At 35.9% G+C, this 22,831-nt stretch overlaps 1 protein-coding gene across 1 annotated transcript; it reads right to left on the bottom strand.

The window, feature by feature from the left end:
* Positions 1 to 712: 712 nt before the first annotated feature.
* On the bottom strand, positions 713 to 1,657 carry LOC100959773 (olfactory receptor 6N1-like). Its single transcript, XM_012808490.1, has one exon. It carries the CDS (start codon positions 1,655 to 1,657, stop codon positions 713 to 715), a length of 945 nt encoding a protein of 314 aa, XP_012663944.1.
* Between the last annotated feature and the right edge of the window lie 21,174 nt (positions 1,658 to 22,831).

Raw genomic sequence — 22,831 nt, 5'->3', positions numbered from 1 at the left:
TAAAATTTACAAGTTTTTTCATTTGTTTGCTGCTTCTTTTTTAATGTATGCTTCAGATTGTTTTAAGGTGTATTCCTTGATATGGAATACAACCAAGACAACATCCTCATCTCCAATACCCTCCCCTTGCCATATAAGAAAGTAAACTATTAATCTCTAGCTTTCAGTCACCAGCCTGACAACTCTTTCCTCCACTAAATTACCTCTAGTCCCATGATAACCCAGAATTACTGGATTCCATAAGCTGGCAAGATGTCTGCCCATGCTTGCTGTTCCATGTCTGAAACTTCACACAAGCTACACAGTCTCCTTGTTGTGAATCTTGTTTTCCACCCCCTTAGCCCTTCTCCTATCAGGAACCCTATCATAGCTAAAGCTATCACACATGGATTTAGTTTTTCTTCTCTCTTTCCATGCCATACAGTGCTTCTAAGTCATAAATTCACCCAAAACACTTGCTCTGTGTCCCTATTTTTTCCTCCTTTGTGGCATTTCTTCCCCATCAGAATGGGGTAGAATTCGAGACCATAACTTCTTTTTTTCCATGTCTTTCAACTCTGACTAACTCACAAGTGGGTGTGAGCAACATGTTTGACTTATAATCTTACTAATTCCTTTACTGGTACTTACTTTGACTCTGACCAGATGATTGACTAACCAACCAGCTGATTCTCACAGTTACCAAGAAGGTAGATTGTCATGAATGAGAGCATCAGAGTTCCCTCCAAATAGTCCCAATCCTTTCAGTGACCCTCTTCACAGCCTCCTTCACTTCCTTGTTGCGAAGACTATAGATGATGGGATTGAGAAAAGGAGTAAGAAGGGCATACACCAAGGCAATAAGCTTGTCAGTGCCCTCGGGTCGACTCCCAGGGTATCCTACGTATACAGCAAAGGCAGAAGCATAGAACAGTGCCACCACAGTCACATGGGAGGAACAGGTGGAGAAGGCTTTGGCACGACTGGAAGCTGAAGGTAGTTTCAGCACAGCTTTCAGGATGCCCACATAGAGTCCCAAAATGAACACAAAGTTGCACCCAGTAGCTATACCGATCACTGCCCCATGGACTTGCGCATGCCAGCCTGTGTCCACACATGCCAACTGCATTAGTGGTGCCAAGTCACAAAAGTAATGAGCCACCTTCTTCAGGCAGAAAGGCAGAGTGGCAGTGAGGCTGGATGGCACAAGTGCAGCTGAGAAACCAGCCACCCATGTGGCTCCAGCTAGCCGTAACTGCACCTGTCTGTTCATGAGTGCATGGTAGTGGAGTGGGCGGCAGATGGCAAGGTAGCGGTCCAGTGCCATGACACCCAACAAGTAGCACTCAGTCATGCCCAAGGAATGGAAGACATACAGCTGGATGAAGCACACAGCTGATGAGATGGGCGAACACCCGTGGAGTAAGGTATGTAGCAGTGTGGGCACTGTGGTGCTGACATACCAGATCTCTACAAAAGAGAGGACACTGATAAAAAAGTACATGGGTGTGGATAGTCCAGAATCTGCCTGAACCAGGACAATAATGAACATGTTCCCTGCAAGAGTAAGGAGATAGATACACAGGGTCCCGAAGAAGGCAAGTGGTCGTAAGGTCGCAGTGGTAGTGAAACCAGCAAGGATGAAACTCTGGGTCCAGGTATGGTTGACATAATTCATGATTCCTAGGAAAAAAGGGTAAAGATAGCACATGAACTACTTCAAGCCTCTTTCTTGATTCAGAAAATTTTCCTGGTATTAAGGACATCAAATGTGAGCATCTGGAAAGAACTTAGACATTATCTGATCAATGCCCCTCACCTTGCCATGCAGGAGCTGCAGGCCCAAAGGCAGAAATGGTTGAGCACATGTCATAGCCTGCTGGTGACAGGGCTGGCACTAGAAACAAGGCTCCTGATCTAACAAGGCTCCTGGTCTAATTCTTTCATATGTTATAATTTTGGGCTCCAGAGACTCAAGTAATTTGATTTCTCCTCTGCTCCACTGTCAAATAACAGGAGAGAAAGAAAATTCTTATCACTATCCCACCTGCAGTTTCCAATGATAAAATAACAGAAGTACTGGGCTAAACAGAAGGGAGAAAAGATCCCCTGAAAGTTACAGTTCCTCTTTCAGTAAGCCTGTCTGGGGGTTATGGATTATTCTGGTAAAAGCTAGAAGAAACAGGAAATGAAAGAATGCCCAAGCTCTGAGACCAGTCTTGAAATCTTGGGTCCTGATGCCCACTGACAATTTACCGAGAAGATACTCCATGCCTTTTAAAAGATGATCACGAAAAGAGACATGTGCCAGAAATTCTTAAAGGGAAAGACCCTGAGGTTAGGCCCCTCAGGCAAGAAGAACTGCAGTAATATTAGAAAGGGACTTCCCTGAAATCAGAGATTTGTTTGTAGGACCTTGTTCTGCCATTAATTGGCAATACACATTGGGTGGAGCAACTTCTCTTGTAACTTCAGCTTTTGGTTCTCTAAAACAAGACTTAAACAATTATTTTCCAAGACTCTTAAGACAAAGTAATTTCTGTTTCCCTAAAGTTGTTAGAATAGTTAAGGCTTTTGAGCAACATCAACTACAATATTTGAGTTTTCCTCCCACATTTCAATAGACTTACTACTGGAAAGATGGAAGCCCTCCGCTAATTCTTTCTTCAGCTACTCTCTCCTTTCCTGCACCACTGCTCCCCATTACCTGACTGTTTTGATGACATTCAAACTTGTAGTATCCTTCTCGGCTTCTTTTCTCTCCCAGGACACTGCCCTATTTATATTTCATATTCCTGGAAATGCTGGACTCCCAGGGGCTCCCTGCTGGGTTCCCCGTGGTTGCTGAATGTGCCAAGCTCCCCATCAGGGCTCCTCTGAGGCAGGAAGTTGGGTATAGGGACGTAAAGCAGACAAGCTCCATTTCTCAAATGACTTTTCTCCACTCTGAAACCTTCAGTGACAGGCTTTAGAATTCAGTCCCAGGGATACTGCCTCTTTTGAGCCACTGGAAGTTTTGCATATCTTGTGTAGCTTTTTATGAAGTGACAAGATCCAACATGCATAGTCTTGGGCATACGTGGAGAATAACTCTGGGAGCACATCAGAAGTGAGTTTTATCTTTAAAATTTCTTCTCAGGGAAACCTTTCAATCAGCTTCATCTTCACTCCATTCTAATAGGGTCATCCAGATGGCCAGAGCATAGTCAGTCATCAGTCTATTTATTACTAACACTACCATGGTATGAAAAAGATCAGCACTACCTTCACTTTGGCTTTGTCTATTTTTGTCTCCATCACCGTCATCCCCACCATTTCCTTCACCATCATTTATTTATTGATTTGATCATTGTCAAACATCTTCTATGTACCTAGTACCATTATAAATCAACACTATCTGTGTAATTTTATTCTACCACCATATTACTATTATAGGGGACGTTCTCATAATGCTTATCCAGTTTTTCATCATCCCTTTTGTTTTTATCATCAATATCATCTTCATACATTTCCTATAGTCAGCACATGAACTCTGATCTCAACTGAGCACTATACATGAGCATGTATTGGATGGATAGAGAGAGCATATAAACAATAGGTTGAAAGTATTGATCCTTTAGAAAGTAATGGATTTGCATCATTTGTAGATACAAATGTGATATTTTTGGTTTTATTTCAGATTAATATGAAGGTATAAATGATTAGGTCATATTGTTTGCATTTGTTAGGTAAAGTCCAAGTTGTAGTTGAACCCTTCACCCAGAAGGTTTGCCATATACCCCTACATTGTGTCCATTAGGTGAGAGCTCACCAAACCTCCTCCCTCATTCCCTTTTCTCCCTCTATCCTCCCCCCCACCACTTGAATTTAATTGTGTTTTTCTCTCTTGTGAGCATGTAGTTATTCAATATTTCAAAATAAGAGGCAAAACAAGATAATAACAAAATTAAACTGAATATCAGAACACCAATCATGAAAGATTTGCACACAGATGCTATCAGTTTATAGGAAAACATTTAGTCTCTTCAGAACATTGAGTCTCTTTCCAGAATCTGGAAAATTTTCCTACAAGGGCTGAAATTATTTAAACAACAGGAAAAGATGATATTTGGTTTTCTGAGTATTAGAAAATAATGCAACCTTGAGATCAGAAATATCTCTCCTTGGGTAAAAAATTTTCAGATGCTTGGCAATTAGAGGTTCCCACTCAGTCTTGTTCAATCTCAATCCCACTTTATCTGAAACATCTGACCTTTTGTAAGATGTTGCAACTATCGTTTGACCAAATTACTACATCCCTCGTAGTCCCAAATACCAAAGCATTTTTAATTTGAAACCTTATTTATAGATTTTATAAGGCATATTCTGGCAGACCTCCCCATGCTTTGCAGGGCCAGTTGTATATCACCCTGGCTTGGCATTAAAAGAGTATATTCTAATGGCTGTGTGCTTGCCTTTGGAAAAGAATCAATATGACACAAATGTCTCTCTATAGCAAAATTATACATAAACCAATGCCAATGGAGAAATACATGCTAAAAATTTAGCCTTGTAGATAGTAAAGAATGAGAAGTTTGTAAAATAACAGTAGCAAAAAGAAAAAATAAAAATTGAAGTGGTCCAAGCTTAGGCCTAATATAGCTACAGAAATTATTTACTTTCTTTTCATGATACCTCTTCCCTGCACAGCACTCCCTTCATGTTTAGAAATGGAGCAAGAGAGAAAAACAGCTGCTATCTCTGTTAAGAAATTCATGATTTAGCAAGAGAGTTAAGAGTGTTAAAATGTTAAGTGAAGAAAACAGGATTTTGAAAGTGTTGACATTTTGTAATGTGATAGGCAATATTTGAAGAGAGGTCTATGTTATGAGAAATGATTAGAAATAGATAATTATTTTAAAATAATTTTAGAAGTGATTTTTGAGTATTTCAGGTTAAATATCCTATTATGAACATATTCATGTGTAACATTATTTTCCAAAAAAAAAACCCAAAAAACAAAAAACCTGTGATACAAAATATTAGAAAAGGTAATATAAAGTATAACTATAATTATATATATTATATATTCACAGAAAATCGCTGTGAATCTATATTAATTCCCTAAGTATATTTCTTGAACATTCGTTATTTCCCACACTTAATACTAAGGAAAATATGAGATGCATAAAATACACTTCCTGTATCTAAGGTGCTTAAGACTCTAAAATAGGTGTTTATAAAACAACAGGGACACTTACACATATGATAAAATATTCAGTTTTACTCATAATAATACACATGTATTTTAAATTACATTAAGACACTTTTCTCACTTTTCAGATTGACAAACTTCCAGAGATTTAAAAGCACACTTTGTTGGAGAGCCTAAAAGGCAAGGAACTTTTTTACAATACTTACAGAAGTAAAAATAGTATACTTTGGGTGAAAATGAGGAATACTTAAGCACACTACACATTCATTTGTACTGATCTAGGAGTTCATATAGCAGGTATTTACACACATATATATGAAATGATGTCTACACAAGGCCATTCATTGCAGTTTTGCTTTTTATAGTAGCAAAAGACTGGAAATCTTTCAACAGCTTATTCATTAAATTAAACAAATAATGGCCCCCAAAGATCTGTTTACCAAAATGAGGACTCAGCTTCTGAAATAATATGAACATATCTCCAGAGAGTCTACAAGAATATTTATATTTTTTTGGTTTGGTAATAAGAAAAATTGGCAGATTATAGAAAAAAAACTAATGGAAATGGTTTTCTAGGGTGGGAAGAAGGCTCCGAAGAGATAGAAAGGGACAAATGGACCTAGGAGAGGGAGAAACACCTTTCGTGGATTATTTTAATTTTCAATAATTTTTAATTTTTAACGATTTTTAATTATGTAATGGCTAATGTATGGATAATGTATAGCAATAATTTTTAATTTTGAATAATTTTAATTATGTAATGGATAATGTATGTTATCTATTGTAACAAATATATTTATATGATTGTGACCTGAATATGCATGTGTGTGATTTCTTTATCCATGAAGTTGGTACAATAGGATCTTCAGAAAATTATTATGGGGGATAAATAAATTTATATGTGTAAAACAGTAAATGCCATATATGAAATAGATATTATTGCTTCCAATTTTTTCACATAATATGCCTAATTTCACAAAAATTTTATGTTTTTGTCTATGTAGGGATTAGTAGAATTGTTAGTACCCCAAATCAAGCATCTTCTTTGGACTTAGTTGTTCCAGGTCACCCAGGAGCATCCTGTGTTGTATTTATACACAAATTTGTATATAAATTTACATATAAATTGCATGTAAAATTATAAATGTATATATTTATTTTATATAAATCCATATAAATTTTATATTTTGTTTATTAACATGATTTATTAATATTAAATATAACATGTAAATTTATATATAAAAGTATATAATTATACAAAATTTTATATATATATATAATTTCTCCCTTTGTAGATAAAACTGTTGCCAACATGGAAGAAAGAAGGAGCCCAAAGAGCTGAGCCTGAAGCATCCACCTTGTTTCAGTAATTGTAAGCTATTGTAAAAAACCACCATAGCTTGAGAGGCTAGTAAACAACAGAAATTAATTTCTCACAGTTCTGGAGGCTGGGGAGTACAAGATCAAAGTACCAGTAGATTCAGTGATGGGCAAGGGTCTGCTTCCCTGATCACAGATGATTTTCATGCTATATCCTCAGAAGAGAGAGGGAATTCTCTGCGATCTTCTTTATGAGGCCACTACTCCCATCCATACTGGCTCTGTCCTCATGACATAACCATCATCTAAAGGACCTACCTCTTAACACTGTCACCCTGGGGATTGGGTTTCAACCTATACATTTTGAAGGTACATTAACATTCAGTATACAGCACACTCCAATGTGTCACACTGATGTGTTTCTTCCTACTTCTTTTCGCATCATGGCCAATAAAACAAGATGATAATATTTGCATAGTGTACTGAGGTGAACATAAAGGCTGCACACCACACAGGGCTGTGGCTTCCTCAGGCTCTGTCTGGTCATTCAAAGGGTGTGAGGAGGGGGATAGGGAGCTTAGCACACCTGATACTAATATTTATTGGGAAGCTCTGCCCTAAGGAAGATTATAAGAAGATGGCCTCAAAAGGTTTCAGAGAATAAATTATTGTGAAATAAAAGGGAGGTGAGTCTGGAGCACTGAAGTCATCTAAAAAGGGGGGAATGGCTCCTGATAGGGGTTATAGGAAGGGCGCTTAATCTCCATCAGCCTCATTTAATCCTTAGGATTCCATTCATTCAAGCACTCATAAATGGGTGAGTGTTCCAGGCATCACGAAGCATGTAGCTGTGAGTTGTTGTACAAGTGTAACTGCTTATGTCTCCACAGCAGGATTTTAGGTTGTTTGGGCTCTTCACCCTGTGCAGACCCAACACTATCTATTAATGTGACCTGAGTTCAAGTAATGTTTTTTTTTTTGGACTTTTCAAAATAAGGGAGCATGCTGATTAATAATGTTTTGTTTCCCCCATAACCACCTCTCAATAAAAACAAGTTGGGATGAATTTAATACAGAAAGACAGAAAGAGTAAGAGGAGGACAGGAGCCCAAAGCTGTGCATTAGGAAAGAGCACAAAGGCAAGGGATTGATACGACACAGGATGCTCCAGGGTTACCTGGGACACCTAAGTCCAAAGAAGATGCTTGATGTGAAGTACTGACAATTCTAATAATCCCTATCTAGACAAAAACAAAATCTGTGTGAAATTAGGCATAAATTCTCATTGTAGAAATTTATGTGAAAAAAGTTAAGTAATAAAGTCTATCTCATATACAATAACTACTGTTTTACATGCTTTATGTGTATGAAATTATTTTCATACACAACAATTCTCTGAAGAATATCCTTTTGTTGTCCCAAATTTACAGATGAAGGAATCAAAAATAAGGGGTGTTAAGTGAATTATCCATGTTATTCAGTAAGAAAGTCATAGACATAATGACTTAACCCAAGGAGGCAGGCTACACAGTCCTGTGTGTGAAAAAATTAGGCTTACTATTATTTATGAGTATGTTTTAAGTGTCAGGTACAGCTGGTTGTAGTTAAAGGGTGTCTATTGTATTCTATTTCTATTCTATTCATTGACCTATGTGTCTGCTTTTATACCAGCACCATGCTGTTTTGGTTCCTATAGTTCTGTAGTATAATTTGAAGCTGGATAATGTGATGCCTCCAGATTTTTTTTTCTTAGGATTCCTTTGGCTTTTAGGGATCCCTTGTGATTCTATATGAAATTTATGATTGCTTTTTATAATTCTATCAAAAATTACATTGATATTTTGATGGGAATTTGATGCATTATATCAGTAAATCACTATGGGCAGTATGGACATTTGAACAATGTTGATTCTTCCAACCCATGATCATGGAATGTTTGTGTCATCAATTATTTCTTTCATCAGTGTTTTGTAGTTCTCCAGAATTAAAAGTAGACCTATCATTCAATCTAGAAATCCCACTACCAAGCATCTACCCAAAGGAAAAGAAGTCATTGTATGAAAAGACATCTGCACTTATATGTTTATCACAATACAATTAACAATTGCAAAGATACAGAATCAGCCTGAGTGCTCATCAACTGATAAGTGAGTGAAGAAAATCTATGTGTATATATGCACCATGGAATACACCTCAGCCATAAGAAACAATGATATAATGTCTTTTGCAGCAACTTCATGAAACTGGAGGCCATTATTTCAAATGAAATATCTCAGGAATGGAAAAACAAATACTAAGTGTTCTCTGCAAGGTCATATAATGGGCATTGGTGACTCAGGAGAAAGGAGAATAGAAAGAGGTGAGGGATCAAAAATTATGCATCAGGTACACCATTCGGATGATGGGTACACTAAAAGCTCTGACTTCCCCACTATACAATTCATCCATGTAAAAAACCCAAAATTCATAGCCCCCAAACCTATTGAAATAAATATTTCAAAAAAGAAAAAAAGTGTCAGGAGCAGTGTTAAGCATATTCCATCTTTCATTTCCTTTTAAACCCTATAGAACTCTGGAGTTCATTATAATCTCTTCAAAAACAGGAAAACAAATGGTCAAAGAGAGGTTAAGTTTTTGCCAAGAACTGCATAATCAAAAAATGGCAACTCTTGAATCCCTTTCCCTCTCTACTCTTCATATACAGATCATCCCAAACTGGGTGTGGTTTAGGCCCTGCTTTCTTTAAGAAATGTCACATTCATAAAACTGAAACTCCCTAAGCTAGAAGGAATGTGCACAGTTTTCCTCTGCCATCCTCCTGTTTTGCAGACAGAGAGAATGAGGCTGAGGAACTAACTCTTGCCAAAGTCATTCAGCCAGCTGGAGTAAACATAGGGTTGAATCCTCTATTTACACCAAGTCCAGTAACATTTCATATTTATTATGTAAAAATTGAGGTAATTCTTTCTAAGAAAGAAATAGAGATTTAAAGATATAAAGAAGATACAAAAATGATAAGGGTATTACAAAAGCAGCTTATTGTTGTTGGCATAAACAAGAAGTGTAAGAAGCAAGAATTTATTATTGATCAAATATGTAAGAATTTCTTTTAAAAAATAAGTTTTTTGAAGACTATTCCAGACTAACTTTGTGACCTCTTTGCTGAGTGCCAGTTTGTCATAACCACTAAAAACCTGTGCACCTTTTGACAGGGTATGCTACCTCATCGGCCTTCAATTCACTCATCACAAAAGTGAGAGGGTTGAAATAAATTATCTGGGAAGAGGAACTAGTGGGAAGCAGAGGGAGCAATGAGGCAATAGGAAATGTCCGAAGCATCCAGTCCCCATTTATACTTTCTATCTCAGTCTGTTTTCTGTTTGTACTTACCTGCTTTGCACATGTACATTATTCTTCTAACGCTGTTTGATTTTGTTTGTGTAAAAAGATGGGATCAGACAATGGTGCCTTCTTTGTCTCTTTGCAAGGGTTTGTTTCTTGCTAGATCTGCGCAGCAATAGTGGAAGTAATGAGAAAGAAAAAGAATACCTGTCATTCAGGGACATCAGCTTACTGGACATGGATACATCCTGAAAGGGAGATACAAGTGAGTGTCCCCATGGAAAGAGTCAGAAACAGCAGGGCTTCAAGCATATGGAATGAGATTCAGGAACCAAGAGTTTAACTTACTTAAAATCTTCTCCTAATGGTGAGGGCAGAGCATGGGGGAAATTGGGCTAGGTTCTAGGATCCTATATACTAACAAGTCTTCTGTTTCTGCTGTGTCCAACTCAGACCACAGATACTTCAGAACACTAGCATGGACCTTCAGTGCCACAAGCTGCAGATACTAAAACCAGGGTGATGATGAGGCACTAACATTTTCTGAATCTATTATCTTTAGTCAAGTCTCTCATTTACTGCTCCGTATATATCTTCCTCTCCATCACTCTGGACAATTACTCAATATTGAACCCATCTTCCTACTTTTCCTGTATTCCTTCATCCACAATGTTCTCCTCCCATTCCCCTAAGGTAGAAGTGAACACCAGATCCTCCATTTTCTCTGCAACCCTGGACCAGTCACGTAGGCTCCCAGAGTCTCAATTTTCTGATTTACTTATTTATATAGCCACATTAGCGGCCACTCAGCAAATAATGTTACTAATTTTACTATTGATGTTGGTGGTGATAAATATATAAATATTGAACCGAATTACTGATGTTTGACCTAAATGGGCTGAATGATTGGGCCATTTTGGATGTCATTTCACTTTGTCTTAGTTGAGATGAGATAGAAATACCCTTCCCAATGCAGTCAGCTTGTATTCTAGGTAAGCTACTAGAGCTGCAAGTGTTCTCTTTGATAAATGGGGAACAACAACATATATCTGTCCTGCCTGGCTCCAGTGGGGATGTGCTGCTAAACATGAGTGTGCATGGTGAGCTCCATAAACTTGTACCAACATCCAGGGCCCACAGACATTCTGTACATGGGGAGGAGAGACCAGAAGGCCTGGGTACCTCTACTTAGAGGCCAAATGGCACGCAATGATCCTGACAATCTTTGAGCAATGTGTGCAAAACAAGTCTCAATATTTCCTTCCTATCAGTGATATTTCAGAAAGTTGCATTGACATTCCCTATTCTTAAAAAAACAGGCTTTGTCTTCTCATCTTTTTGGGTCCAGCAGAGGAGCTGACCTTGCATAGCATGTTTGGAGGACTTAGATACCTCAATATCCCATAGGGGATCTGAGAACCAGAAGCCAAACCTATCCAGGTAAACACATTCTCCCACAAAACTTTTCTTCTAAGCATCTCTGGGGAACAGAAAGTGCTAACAAGTTTGCTAATGAGAAGGCAAAGAAGCTGCTTAATTGAGCTGGAGAAATCTAACGGAGAGGCAAGGGAACTATTCCCAGGAGGGAAATGGTGCCAGCTTAATGACACACAACATCAACTTCAATAATTATTATAAGCATTTTCTCTGCAGAGACCACCTCCTCCATGAGTTGTGGAGCAGAGAGCTCTGGAGAGGCCCAAGTTTTCTCCTCCTGCCTTTCTCAATTAATGCTAATTGAGAACATGGGAATACAGACCAAAATGTCAAAAAAAAAAAAAAAAAAAAACCAGCTCTAGAATAGAGTCCTAGAAGCCCCTGCCCCAGACCTGGTCAAGAGACTTTGCCTGAACAAACAGAAAAGCGTCTTTCTCCTGCTTTCATAGAAGGAAGTGAGGAGGATAGGCTGAGTCAGGAGGCCTGGGTTTTAAGAGAAGCTCTCCCACTAAGTAACTCTGGCACAAAGTCACACACCTTCCCTGACCAGTTTTTTAATAAATAAATTGAACTTTATGAATTCTAAAGTTTCTTGAAAGTATGATTTTTTGAACTTTGAGGAGTGATGTTTTCATTTGGATACCAGGGTAACCACAATTCAGAGAGTAAGATCAACAACTTTAGTAGACTGACTCCTGCTTTAAACAATAGACGACAAATTCACACACAAAAAGAAGGATATGTGCCATATGCATTCAAACAAAGGAAGGCATTGCCCTTTCAAAACGTTTTTAAAACTGTCACTTCCTTTTTAGGGGAAAAAAATCAGTTTTGATATGCTGTCTGTCCGCATGTCTGGGCCTGTCTGCACATCCATCCATACAAACACAACACGGTACCATTTCTCCTGGCTCTCAGATGCTACCAAAAAATAGAAACAGCTTGTGCAATTTTCAGTGTTGGTAATAATGTTGTAATAGAGGATACAGTCAGGAACCTTTGAGTTTTAATTCTACTCTCACAATGCATCAGTTTTATAATTTAGTGAAGTTTAACTAAGCCCTTTTGCCTCATTTGCCAAACTAAAAATAATATTTTTAAGGTTATCGGGAGAATTAAGTGAGATAATTTAAGTTGGCATGTATCAGGTGCTAACAGAATAAACTTTAACTTTTTAAAGCTATTCGTAGCATCCTAGTTACACATCTAATACTAACACAATGCAAAGAGATGGTTCCCAAATCCATAAGAGTGCTGTGACATTGAGTTGTTCAACAAAGGGCTCAAATATCAGTTTTTAGCTCGGCAGAGTCACAGTACCCCTTCAGAAGCTCTCTCTAAACTACTGCAGAGTGGTCACAGCCACTTCCGAAACTGATCTACAGATCTAGTTGAGGACATAAACCCCAGTTCTGTCAAGGAGCTAGCAGAACAAGATGTCCTTTCAGCCATGCTGTAGAAAGAAGCCCCAGCTGGAGACATAAAAGTGTCAACTAATGCATTCCAGCATCAAGGAGTTTCTGGGAAGTATACAGGGATATGAAAAAAGAATCATGAGTAAAGCCTGGCATAGAAAAGAAGTTCAATAATATCCAGTTCCAGTCTTCTCACTTTTAGCAGTAGACAAACTACTAAAATCCTATTGCAAGGTGAGATATCATTTTCAATCTCACCATCAGGGTTGCAGACAAGCTCTGCTCTTCCTGTATGTTTTATTGCAAAGATACTTTCAGTTGCCATTAAATTCTATAAAACTTCTTTTGTTGCTTTTTAAAAGTCTTTAATTTTTAGAGCAGTTTTACGTTCACGTCAAAGTTGAACAGAAATTACAGAACTCTCATACACCTCCCACCCCCACACAAGCACCACCACCCCACCATCAACACCCCCCCATTAGAGCAGCAACGTTTGTTGTACTCAATGAGCATGTGCCCAATATTGACATATTTTTATTATCCAAAGTCCACAATTTACCCTAAGGTTCACTGTTGTGTTGTACCTGTGATGAGTTCAAACATATGTATTATGACATGTGCCCACAGTTATATTATCATACAGAGTAGTTTCACTGCCCTAAGAATCATCAGTGTTCCATCTATTCCTCTCCTTTTCCCAGTGCCAACCACTGATCTCTTTGCTGTCTCCATACCTTTGCCTTTTTATGATTACAATTAGTTGTAATTATACAGTGCGGACAATGGGTAGCCTTTTCAAATTCACTTCTTTCACTTAATGATATACATTTAAGGTACTTCCATGTATTGTCATGGCTTGATAGCTTATTTCTCTTAGGGCTGAATAATATTTCATTGTCTGCATGTACTACAGTTTATTTATTTTTTCACTTGTTAAGGCTATTTGGTTGCTTCCACATTTTGCCAATTATAAATAAAGTTTCTATAATCATCAGCCTGCAGGTACTTGTGTGCACATAAGTTTTCTGCTCCCTTAGTAAACACCAAGGTTCACAATTGTTAGAATAATGGTAACAGTATATATAGTTTTATCAGAAAAGTTTCTTCCATAAATCACGCCTTGGGGTTATATTTAAAAAAGTCATCACCATGCTTAGGCCATCTTGATTTTCTCCTACACTGTCTTCTAGGTCTTTTGTAGCACTATAAGGTTTATGGAATGTCTTGTCTATAGAGCTTAGGTTTGTGATCCACTTTGAGGTAATTTTGTGAGAGATATAATTTGGTTTCCTGATTAATTTGTTTTCCATGTGGATGCCTGGATGTTTCAGCACCATTTAGTGAAAATCCTATCTATTCTCCATTGCATTGCCTTTGCTCCTTTGCCAAGATCAATTGACAATATTTATTTGTGTTGCTCTATTTCTGGACTCTATATTCTGGCCCATTGATCCATCGATCCATTCATTTATTTTCTTACCACTACCACATTGTCTTGATCTTGATCAGTATGGCCTTAGAGTAAGTCTTAAAGTCAAGCAATCTTGCACTTTTTTTCCTTCAACATTGTGTTTGCTATTCTAAGTCTTTGACACTACATATGAAGTTTAGAATCAATTCGTTAATATCAAAAGTATATTACAATGTGCTCAACATCACTAACCATTAGGAAAATGCAAACCCAAACCACTATACCACCTCACACTTGTTCAGACAGCTATTTCCAAAAAAGACAAGACATAAGTTTTTGGCAGGATACGGAGCAAACAGAAACCTCTTATGCTATTTATGGAAATATAGATTAGTGTAGTCATTATGGAAACAGTATGGAGGTTACTAAAGAAATTTAAAAATATGACCTAGCAATCCCTCTTCTGGGTATACACCCAAAGGAAATGAAATTATACTATAAAGAAACATGCACTCCATGTTCATTGCCGCATTATTCATAAAATCCAGAATTTGGAAACAACTGAAGTGACCATTGACAAATCAATTGATAACAAAGCAGATCTCTCTCTTGCCCTCTCTTCCTCTCTCTCTCTTTAGATAGATAGATAGATGATTTTTGCCACAGTTTTTGTTATATGTATGTATACACATACACACAATGCACACAATGGAATGTTATTCAGCCTTCAAAAAGGAGAGTTTGCCTTTTGTCACAACAAAAATTTAGTAGCATGATGATAAGTGAAATAATCAAGACTTATATAGAAAAAAACTTCATGGTCCCACATATAGGTGGAATCTAAAGAAAACGAACACACAGAGATACAGAATAAAATTATGGTTATCAGAGGTAGTAGTGGGTAAGGAGAAACTGAGGAGATATAGGTCAAAGGATATCAAATTGTAGAAATGTAGGATGAAAGATTTTTGGAGATCTAATGTACAAGATGAGACTATAGTTAATTATGTATTGGCCTCAGGATTTTTGCTAAAAGACTAGATTGTAGGTGCTCTTGCCACAAAATGAAAAAAAGACAACTATGTGGAAAGATGGATATGTTCATTACTTTACTGTAATAACCATTTCACTATGAATAAATACATAAAACTTTATGTTATATTTTTAAAATATGTACTATATGCAATAAAATATGAAAAATAACAAATTGATTTGCTGGGATTTGACTGGAATTGCATTGACTCTATAGATCAGGGTGGGGAGAACTGACATCTTGACAACCAATATGGTCTTCTCGCCCATCAACATAAAATGCCTCGCCCTCTATTTAGTACTTTTATCATCTCTTTCAGTAGAGTTTTATATTAATAGTTTTCCTCATGTTGATATAGAATATATTTTATTACATTTATACCTAAGTATTTCATTTTTGTGTATGCTGTTGTAAAGCTATTGTGTTTTTAATTTTAAATATTAATTAAGTGAGGTTTTTTGATCTTTATATCACGGCACACTTGAACCTATAGTTAAACTTCTGCAGCACACTTAGATTATGTTGATCAAAAAAAAAATGTAAAAGAAAGAAGATGTTGCGCTTTGAGCTTTTTTCAAAAATAATTTAATTAATGATCTTTAAACATTTTCACAGCACACCTAAGATCCTCTCATGGCACACCAGTTGAAAATCACTGATATAGGGCAGTGTGTGTGGTTCAAGGAGTAGGGCACTGGCCCCATGGTCGGTTCAAACCCAGCCCTGGCCAAAAACTGTAACAAAATAAATAAATAAATAAAATGAAATAAAAAAGAAAATCACTGGTATAAAGCTTTCTTACATAGTCTTATCCTGGTTTTGGAAAGCACACACATATGCACATAATAAATACATCTCAATTCCACCGTTACTCGAAAACATGCTTCTTTATCAGTTTAATTTCATTTTATGTTTTAATTTATAAAAATTGTCAAACAAATTATTTCTGTCTTTATCAGGTGGTCTATGCTTTACTGAGTCATAGATGATGATTTTTTGGTGGCCAGGTATAATGAAGAGCCAGAGAGGATCAATTAATTATATAAAGCTGCTCTAGATAGATTATGACTTTTGTGTGGTCTGATACACAAAGAATATTTTCTATTTATTCCATATGTGCTTGTGAACAGTTTATAAAAGTTGGATTCAGAATCCTTTTGAAGTAAGATACAATTTCATAATTAAGCTTGTTGATTATGTTAGACAAATCTTCTAAATCTAATGTATTTTTTTACCTTATACTTTCAATAATTGAGAGAAAGTTTAAAATCTCCAACTCTAAATGATTTTTTCAGTTTCTCACTGTAGTTTCTTTGATTTCTTTTTCTACCAGGCGTTTTTATATGTATATTATGTGATATGTGTGTATTTAACAAATAGAGAGAAAAGAAATGTTTCTGCTACAATATACAGTAAAGCAATATATGAGGTTGGAAAATCAAGTTCACAAATTCATTCTAGAGAAAAATGCTTCAGATATCACTATGGTCACCTTTAAGTAGCTTCCCAAGAGGAGTACTTAAAGGCAACCGTAGTGATATTTAGCAAAGAGGTATGAGCACTTTTTCTAGAATGACTTTGCCAACATAAGTGTCAGACCTTATATGTGTATATATATGTTATATAAATATATAATTTGAACTACTGTATTTTCTTAGGTTGGATAATTTACCATTATGTCTGTACAGATAATTATTTATAAAAAGTCTATTTAAAGCTTTAAATAGTATCATGTTAAAAAGGCTTTTTATTAAAGTCCCTACTTTAAGAATATAAATTTTTGCAACTTTTTTTCAATCTTAACTGACATTATGATATATTTGTATTTTGGTAGCAATATATAACTGGATTCATTTTTACTCCAAATTGAAAATTTTTGCTGCTTAGTTGATACGTTTAATACATTTACATACATTCTGAAAATGTATGTATTTTAATTTGATTCTTCCATCCACCTTGGTTTCAATGTGACATTTATTCTGTGTTTCCTGCTTCTTCATTCTTGTCAAGTTTATTAATGTTTCTAAATGTATGTTCTCCTTAAAATCAAGTCCCTCAGCACACTCTCTCGTGCTCCAGTCTCCCAACCACACCTCTGACTGTGTCAGTGTGTCCACACACTTGCTGTGTTCTCTTTGATTCTGGCTGCACTTATTTTTAAGACAGTGAGAAGCATAATTAAGATATAATGTTTGATCACTCTTTCTTCTCTTTTATCCTCCAACATTTCTTAGATTTATTTCTTTTCATAATGAATAGTTTTCCCCCAAAGTTTTGGGTCTTTGTACTTCTGAATATAAAAATTGATTTGTTTTGCTTTAAGCATGGTCTGGTACATGTAACATAAATGTTATCATTTTCACCATTTTCAGTGTATAGTTCAATAGTATTAAGTAAACACACATTGTGCAACCAGCCTCAAGAATGATTATTCACCTTCAGAAGGAAACTACACCCATTAACCAACAATTTCTCCATACCCATTTCCTGTAAACCTTGCAAACATCATTCGACTGTCTGTCTCTGTGAATTCGAATAATCCAGGCACTTCACATGAATTTAATCATACGGCATTTGTCTTTTGTGACTGGTTTATTTCACTCAACAGGATGACCTCAAGGTTCATCCATGCTATAACATGTGCCAGAATTTCCTTTCTTCCTAGGGTGTATTGATAATCCATGGTATGTTCATACAACATTTTGCTTATCCATTCTCCTATTGATGGATACTTTCATGGCTTTCACATTTTTAATCAGATTATTTGAGTTTTATTGTTATTGAATTATAAGAATCCTCTATATATTTTGGTTAATAAGCCCTCATCAGATATATAATTTGTGAATATTTTCTCAAATTCTAGGTTTTTTTTTCCTTGTTGATTGTGTACATTGATGCAGAGAAATTTAAAATTCTGATAGAATCTAATATTTTCTAATTTATTCTCTTGTGGCTTGTGCTGCTGGCATCATATCTAAGAAACAAGTATATTGCCAAATCCAGAACCATGAAGGCTTTCCCCTGTGTTTTCTTCTGACAGTCTTATAGTTTAGTTCTTGTATTTAGATCTTTGGTCTACTTTAAATTTATTTTTGTATATGATTAGGTAAGGGCCCAACTTCATTCTTTTGAATGTAAATATCCTGTTGCCCAACACCAGTTTTGAAAAGAATATCCTTTTGTGATTAAATGATTTTTATACCCATGACAAAAATCATTTGATCATATATGTGAGGGTTTATTTCTATGTTCTCTGTTCTATTCCATTGGTTTTTATATCTGTCTTTATATTAGGACCACATTGTTTTGATTACTGTAGCTTTGTAATAAGCTCTGAAAACAAGACATCTGATGCCACCATATTTGTTCTTTTTCAATATTGTTTGGCTATTTGGAGTTCTTTGAAATTCCATGTGAATTTTAAGATGAATTTTTGTATTTATTTAAGAACCAGGCTCGGCACCTGTGGCTCAAGCAGCTAAGGCGCCAGCCACATACACCTAAGGTGGCAGGTTCCAATCCCCAGCCCGGGCCCGCCAAACAACAATAATGGCTGCAACCAAAAAATGGCCAGGCGTTGTGGCGGGCGCCTGTAGTCCCAGCTGCTTGGGAGGCTGAGGCAGGAGACTCACTTGAGCCCAGCAGTTGGAGGTTGCTGTGAGCGTGATGCCATGGCACTCTACCCAGGGGGATAGCTTGAGGCTCCGTCTCAAAAAAAAAAAAAAGAACCACTGTTGGGATTTTGATGGAGATTGCATTATATCTGTACAGATCCTTTTGGTAAAGACCCCTTTTAAAAGCATTAAGTCTTTTAATTCATAAACACAGACATCCTTCCTCATATCTGTGTCTTTTTAAATTATTCTTAACGTTATGCAATTTCCAGTGACAAGTCATTTGGCTTTTTTGCTAAATTTATTCCTAAGTGTTTGACTACTTTTTTAAGCTATTGTAAATGAAATTGCTTTCTTTTGTGATTGTTTATTATCAATGTATGGCAGTACAACTGATTTGCATGTGTGTAAATTGTGTATCCTACAAATTTGTTGAATGTGTTTATTACTTCTGGGTTTTTTAATAAATCTTTGGATTTTTCCATGTATAAGATCATATCACCTGTGAAAAGGGATAATTTTACTTTTTCCTCTCTTGTTTGAATGTCTTTTATTTAATTATTATTTTCCTGCATAACTGCCCTGGCGTGAATTTCCAGTACTCCCGCAAATAGAAGTGAAGAAAACAAGTATCCTTGTCATTTTATAGATCTGTCAGGAATAGTAGAAATGCTTTTTGCCTTTTATGAATGAGAATAATGTCAGCTGTGGGCTTTCTGTAGATGTACCTTATTATGTTGAAGTAGTTACCTCTGATTCTACTTTATTGAGTATTTTTATCAAGAACATGTGTTGAACTTTGTCATTTTTTGTGTCAATTGTCTTCCATTGTGTTAATGTGGTGTCTTAGTTGATTTTTCACATGGTGAACCAATTGTGCATTTTGAAAATAAACCCACGAGATGCTGGTGTATAGATCTATTTAACATGCTATTGAATTATGTTTCCTAGTATTCTGTCAGAATCTTTGCATTAGTATGCATCAGGAATATTAGTCAGTAGTTTTCATTTCTTTTAATACCTTTGTCTAGCTTTTTTTCTTTTTAATTAGGATAATGCTGGCTCATAAAATGAGTTTGGAAGTGTTTCCTCCTTTACAGGGTTTTTTTTTTTTTTTTTTTGCAGTTTTTGCCTGGGGCGGGGTTTGAACCCACCACTTTCGGCATATTGGGTCATCACCCTACCTCTTTGAGCCACAGGTGCTACCCCTTTACAGTTTTTTTGAAAGAGTTTGAGGAGGATTTGGTTTTAATTCTTTTTTAAGTGTATAATATAGAATTCACCAACAAAACTATTCATTTAGTCTCAACTTTTATTTGATGAAAAGCTTTTTACTTTTGATTCAGCCTCATTACCAGTCATGTTCCTGTTCAGGTTTTCTGTTTCTTCATGAGTCAAAATTGTTGTGCTACATGTTTCTAAGAATTTATTCATTTCATCTAGGTTATCAAACTTATTGGCATATGGTTGCTTATAGTATTCTCTTATTTTTTTTTTATAAATCTGTGATTATGTTCTTTTTAATTTCTGATTTCATTGTTTGAATCTCCTCTTGTTTATTCTTAGTCAATCTAGCTCATGTTCTCTCAATATCATTCACCTTTTCAAAGAAACAACTCTTATTTTCATTGATTTTCTCTACTGTTTTCTTTATTTTCACTGTGTTTATCTCCAATCTTTCTTATTTCCTTTTTTTTCTTTGCTACCTTTTGATTTAGCTAGTTCTCAAAAAAAGTCCAAATGACAGTGATGATACTGAAAGCAGCAAATCCATTTGAATGTGAGTCCCCAGAGAAAGGAAAAAATAAAAATGATTCATGCTACAGTGGCTAATAAGAGGAATTTTTTCCAAGTGAATGTTTTCAACATCAGCTGGGAAGAGAAATTCATAAAACAGAAGGGCATTATCATATCTGATTACTTTGAATATAAAAGAACCCTGGAGATAAAGGAAACATCATCTGTGTCTGATTTGGACTTGATCAAAGCATTGAGATCCCAATCAGCATTATCAACAGAGCAAATAAAACTCCTAAATTAATCATCTTCTCAAAAAAGCATCTGAAACAATAGTATATGTGTTGTTTATGCTACAAAATATAATCTCTGAAAATTGCTTTTCCACTTTTTCACCAGCACCTGGAACTAAATGTCTTAATTTGCCAGACTCTGCTTACTGATAGAATATTAGAACCTAAGATTTTTATCTTGATTAGAGATACTCAAGAAGTTTAAGCACACAATAGGAAATAGGATCAGCTTATCTATTAGCTCTCTTACTTGAAAATACATGGAAGTACTTTGAAAAAAATAGTAAGAAATGCTGGCAGTTATGATTATGTGTTTTTAGCCATAATAAGCTAAGACAATACAGGGTCTATAGATCAAAAAGTGCACGCTAATAATTTCCACTCTGTCCAAACTGGAGCTCATAACTTTACTCTGAATTTTAATAAATTTATTTTGAATAATGTATTACCTTAACAAGGTTGAATTCTGGCTGTTCTCTTATTCAGAGAAATAAATGATTTGTCATTCTCCTAAAGGCAAATACATTCAAGAGCTATGCATACAATCTAAACATTTGTACTCTCTGCTCGATTTAATTTAATTTATTTGTTCATTTATTTATGAAGATAGTATTGAAGAACTGAGAAGTCCCCATAACCCACTGAATGAATAACTATGGCAGGTGTTCATTTGGTGTCTCTATAGGACGAGGTGTCAAGAAATCCAGCAAAATTTTTTGCTTCCTTTGTATCCAAGTGTTTCATATTATTTCAGGTGACCTGAGGTGTGAGCAGGAGAAAAATAGGGAGATAATCATTGTTCTAGAATTGCAAGCCAAAAAAATCCCTAAAGCAGGGAATGCTTTAAAAAAGCCAAACAAAAGAGGAGCATTCTAAGATGACCTCGTACAAGCTGCATACACCCACCCCACACACACACCCAAATGTATATGTGTGTATATACACAGGGTGTCCATAAAGTTTGTGTGCAATATTATGCTATTTTAAATTGCACATGAACTGTATGTCCACCCTGTGTATGTGTGTGTATATATGTCCATCAATCCACTTCTTCCATTATTGTTATTTGTGGGCTATTAACTTTGTCACTAGACTTTCTCTCACATATGTGGCATTTAACTAACAGTATTCTTAGAAGCTGGATGTTCATTCTCTTTGCAGAAAAGAGTGAATCAGAAGGACCCAATCTATGAAATATAAGATAATACAGAATACTTGGAAGTTGTGGGAAATGGAAAATGGTACACTATCAAGTGTGAAAAAGAAGATAAACTTCAACTTCACTGCTTTCATATGAGAACAATTGACTATCAGCTGAAATTGATGTGTAGAATTCAGTTTCATCAAGGTAAGAACCAGATAGAGAAATATCATTTTTCCAAAGAGGCAAATAATTTTTTTAGGTTTTTCACAAGCAGAAAACCAAGCCTACACTCTGAGCGATAACCCAATAATTGAAATGCCATGAGAATGGCAATAGCACTAACACTAATGGTAAACTCTTCAAAGATGATGAAATAATCCAAGGTCTCTACCAGGAACATTGTTAGTGTTTAGTGCACAATTCAAAGTCATAGACCTTCAGAGAAAGGGAAAATTCTGACCCAGGTCCAAGAGAAAAAATAGGGCAAGTTGCCCATAGAAATTAAGGCTGGAATAACAAACTATTATATTTTGCAAAATTGTTACAGTAGCTATTAAAACATGTGCCAAAATATGAAATGAAATGATTACAAATAATTACAGGCAAATATGTTCTGAATTAGTGAACAAGTAAGTAGAGAGACTCAGGAGGGAGGCAAATGAAAAATTCTGGCACAGATAATTTTAATAATTATAATAAAACTTTACAGAATTGGCTGAATGAATTGAAGATTACAAAGGAAAGAGTAAGTATAGTCAAACATTCATCAAAAAAGCTAAGAACAGTCATAAGAAGTTTGATATTTGAGAAATAGGACTCAGAGGAAAAGAATAAAAATGAAGCAAGAATATTCTGGAAAAAATAATGGCTGAAAACTACCCAGATGTTCTTTTAAAAATTTGACTATGGAAC

This window comes from Otolemur garnettii, unplaced genomic scaffold, assembly GCF_000181295.1.
Source record: "Otolemur garnettii isolate 467f Iridium unplaced genomic scaffold, OtoGar3 scaffold00091, whole genome shotgun sequence".
Lineage (NCBI taxonomy): Eukaryota > Metazoa > Chordata > Mammalia > Primates > Galagidae > Otolemur > Otolemur garnettii.
Note: the sequence above shows the minus strand (reverse complement) of the source record. Positions and strands in the feature narration are given on the sequence as shown.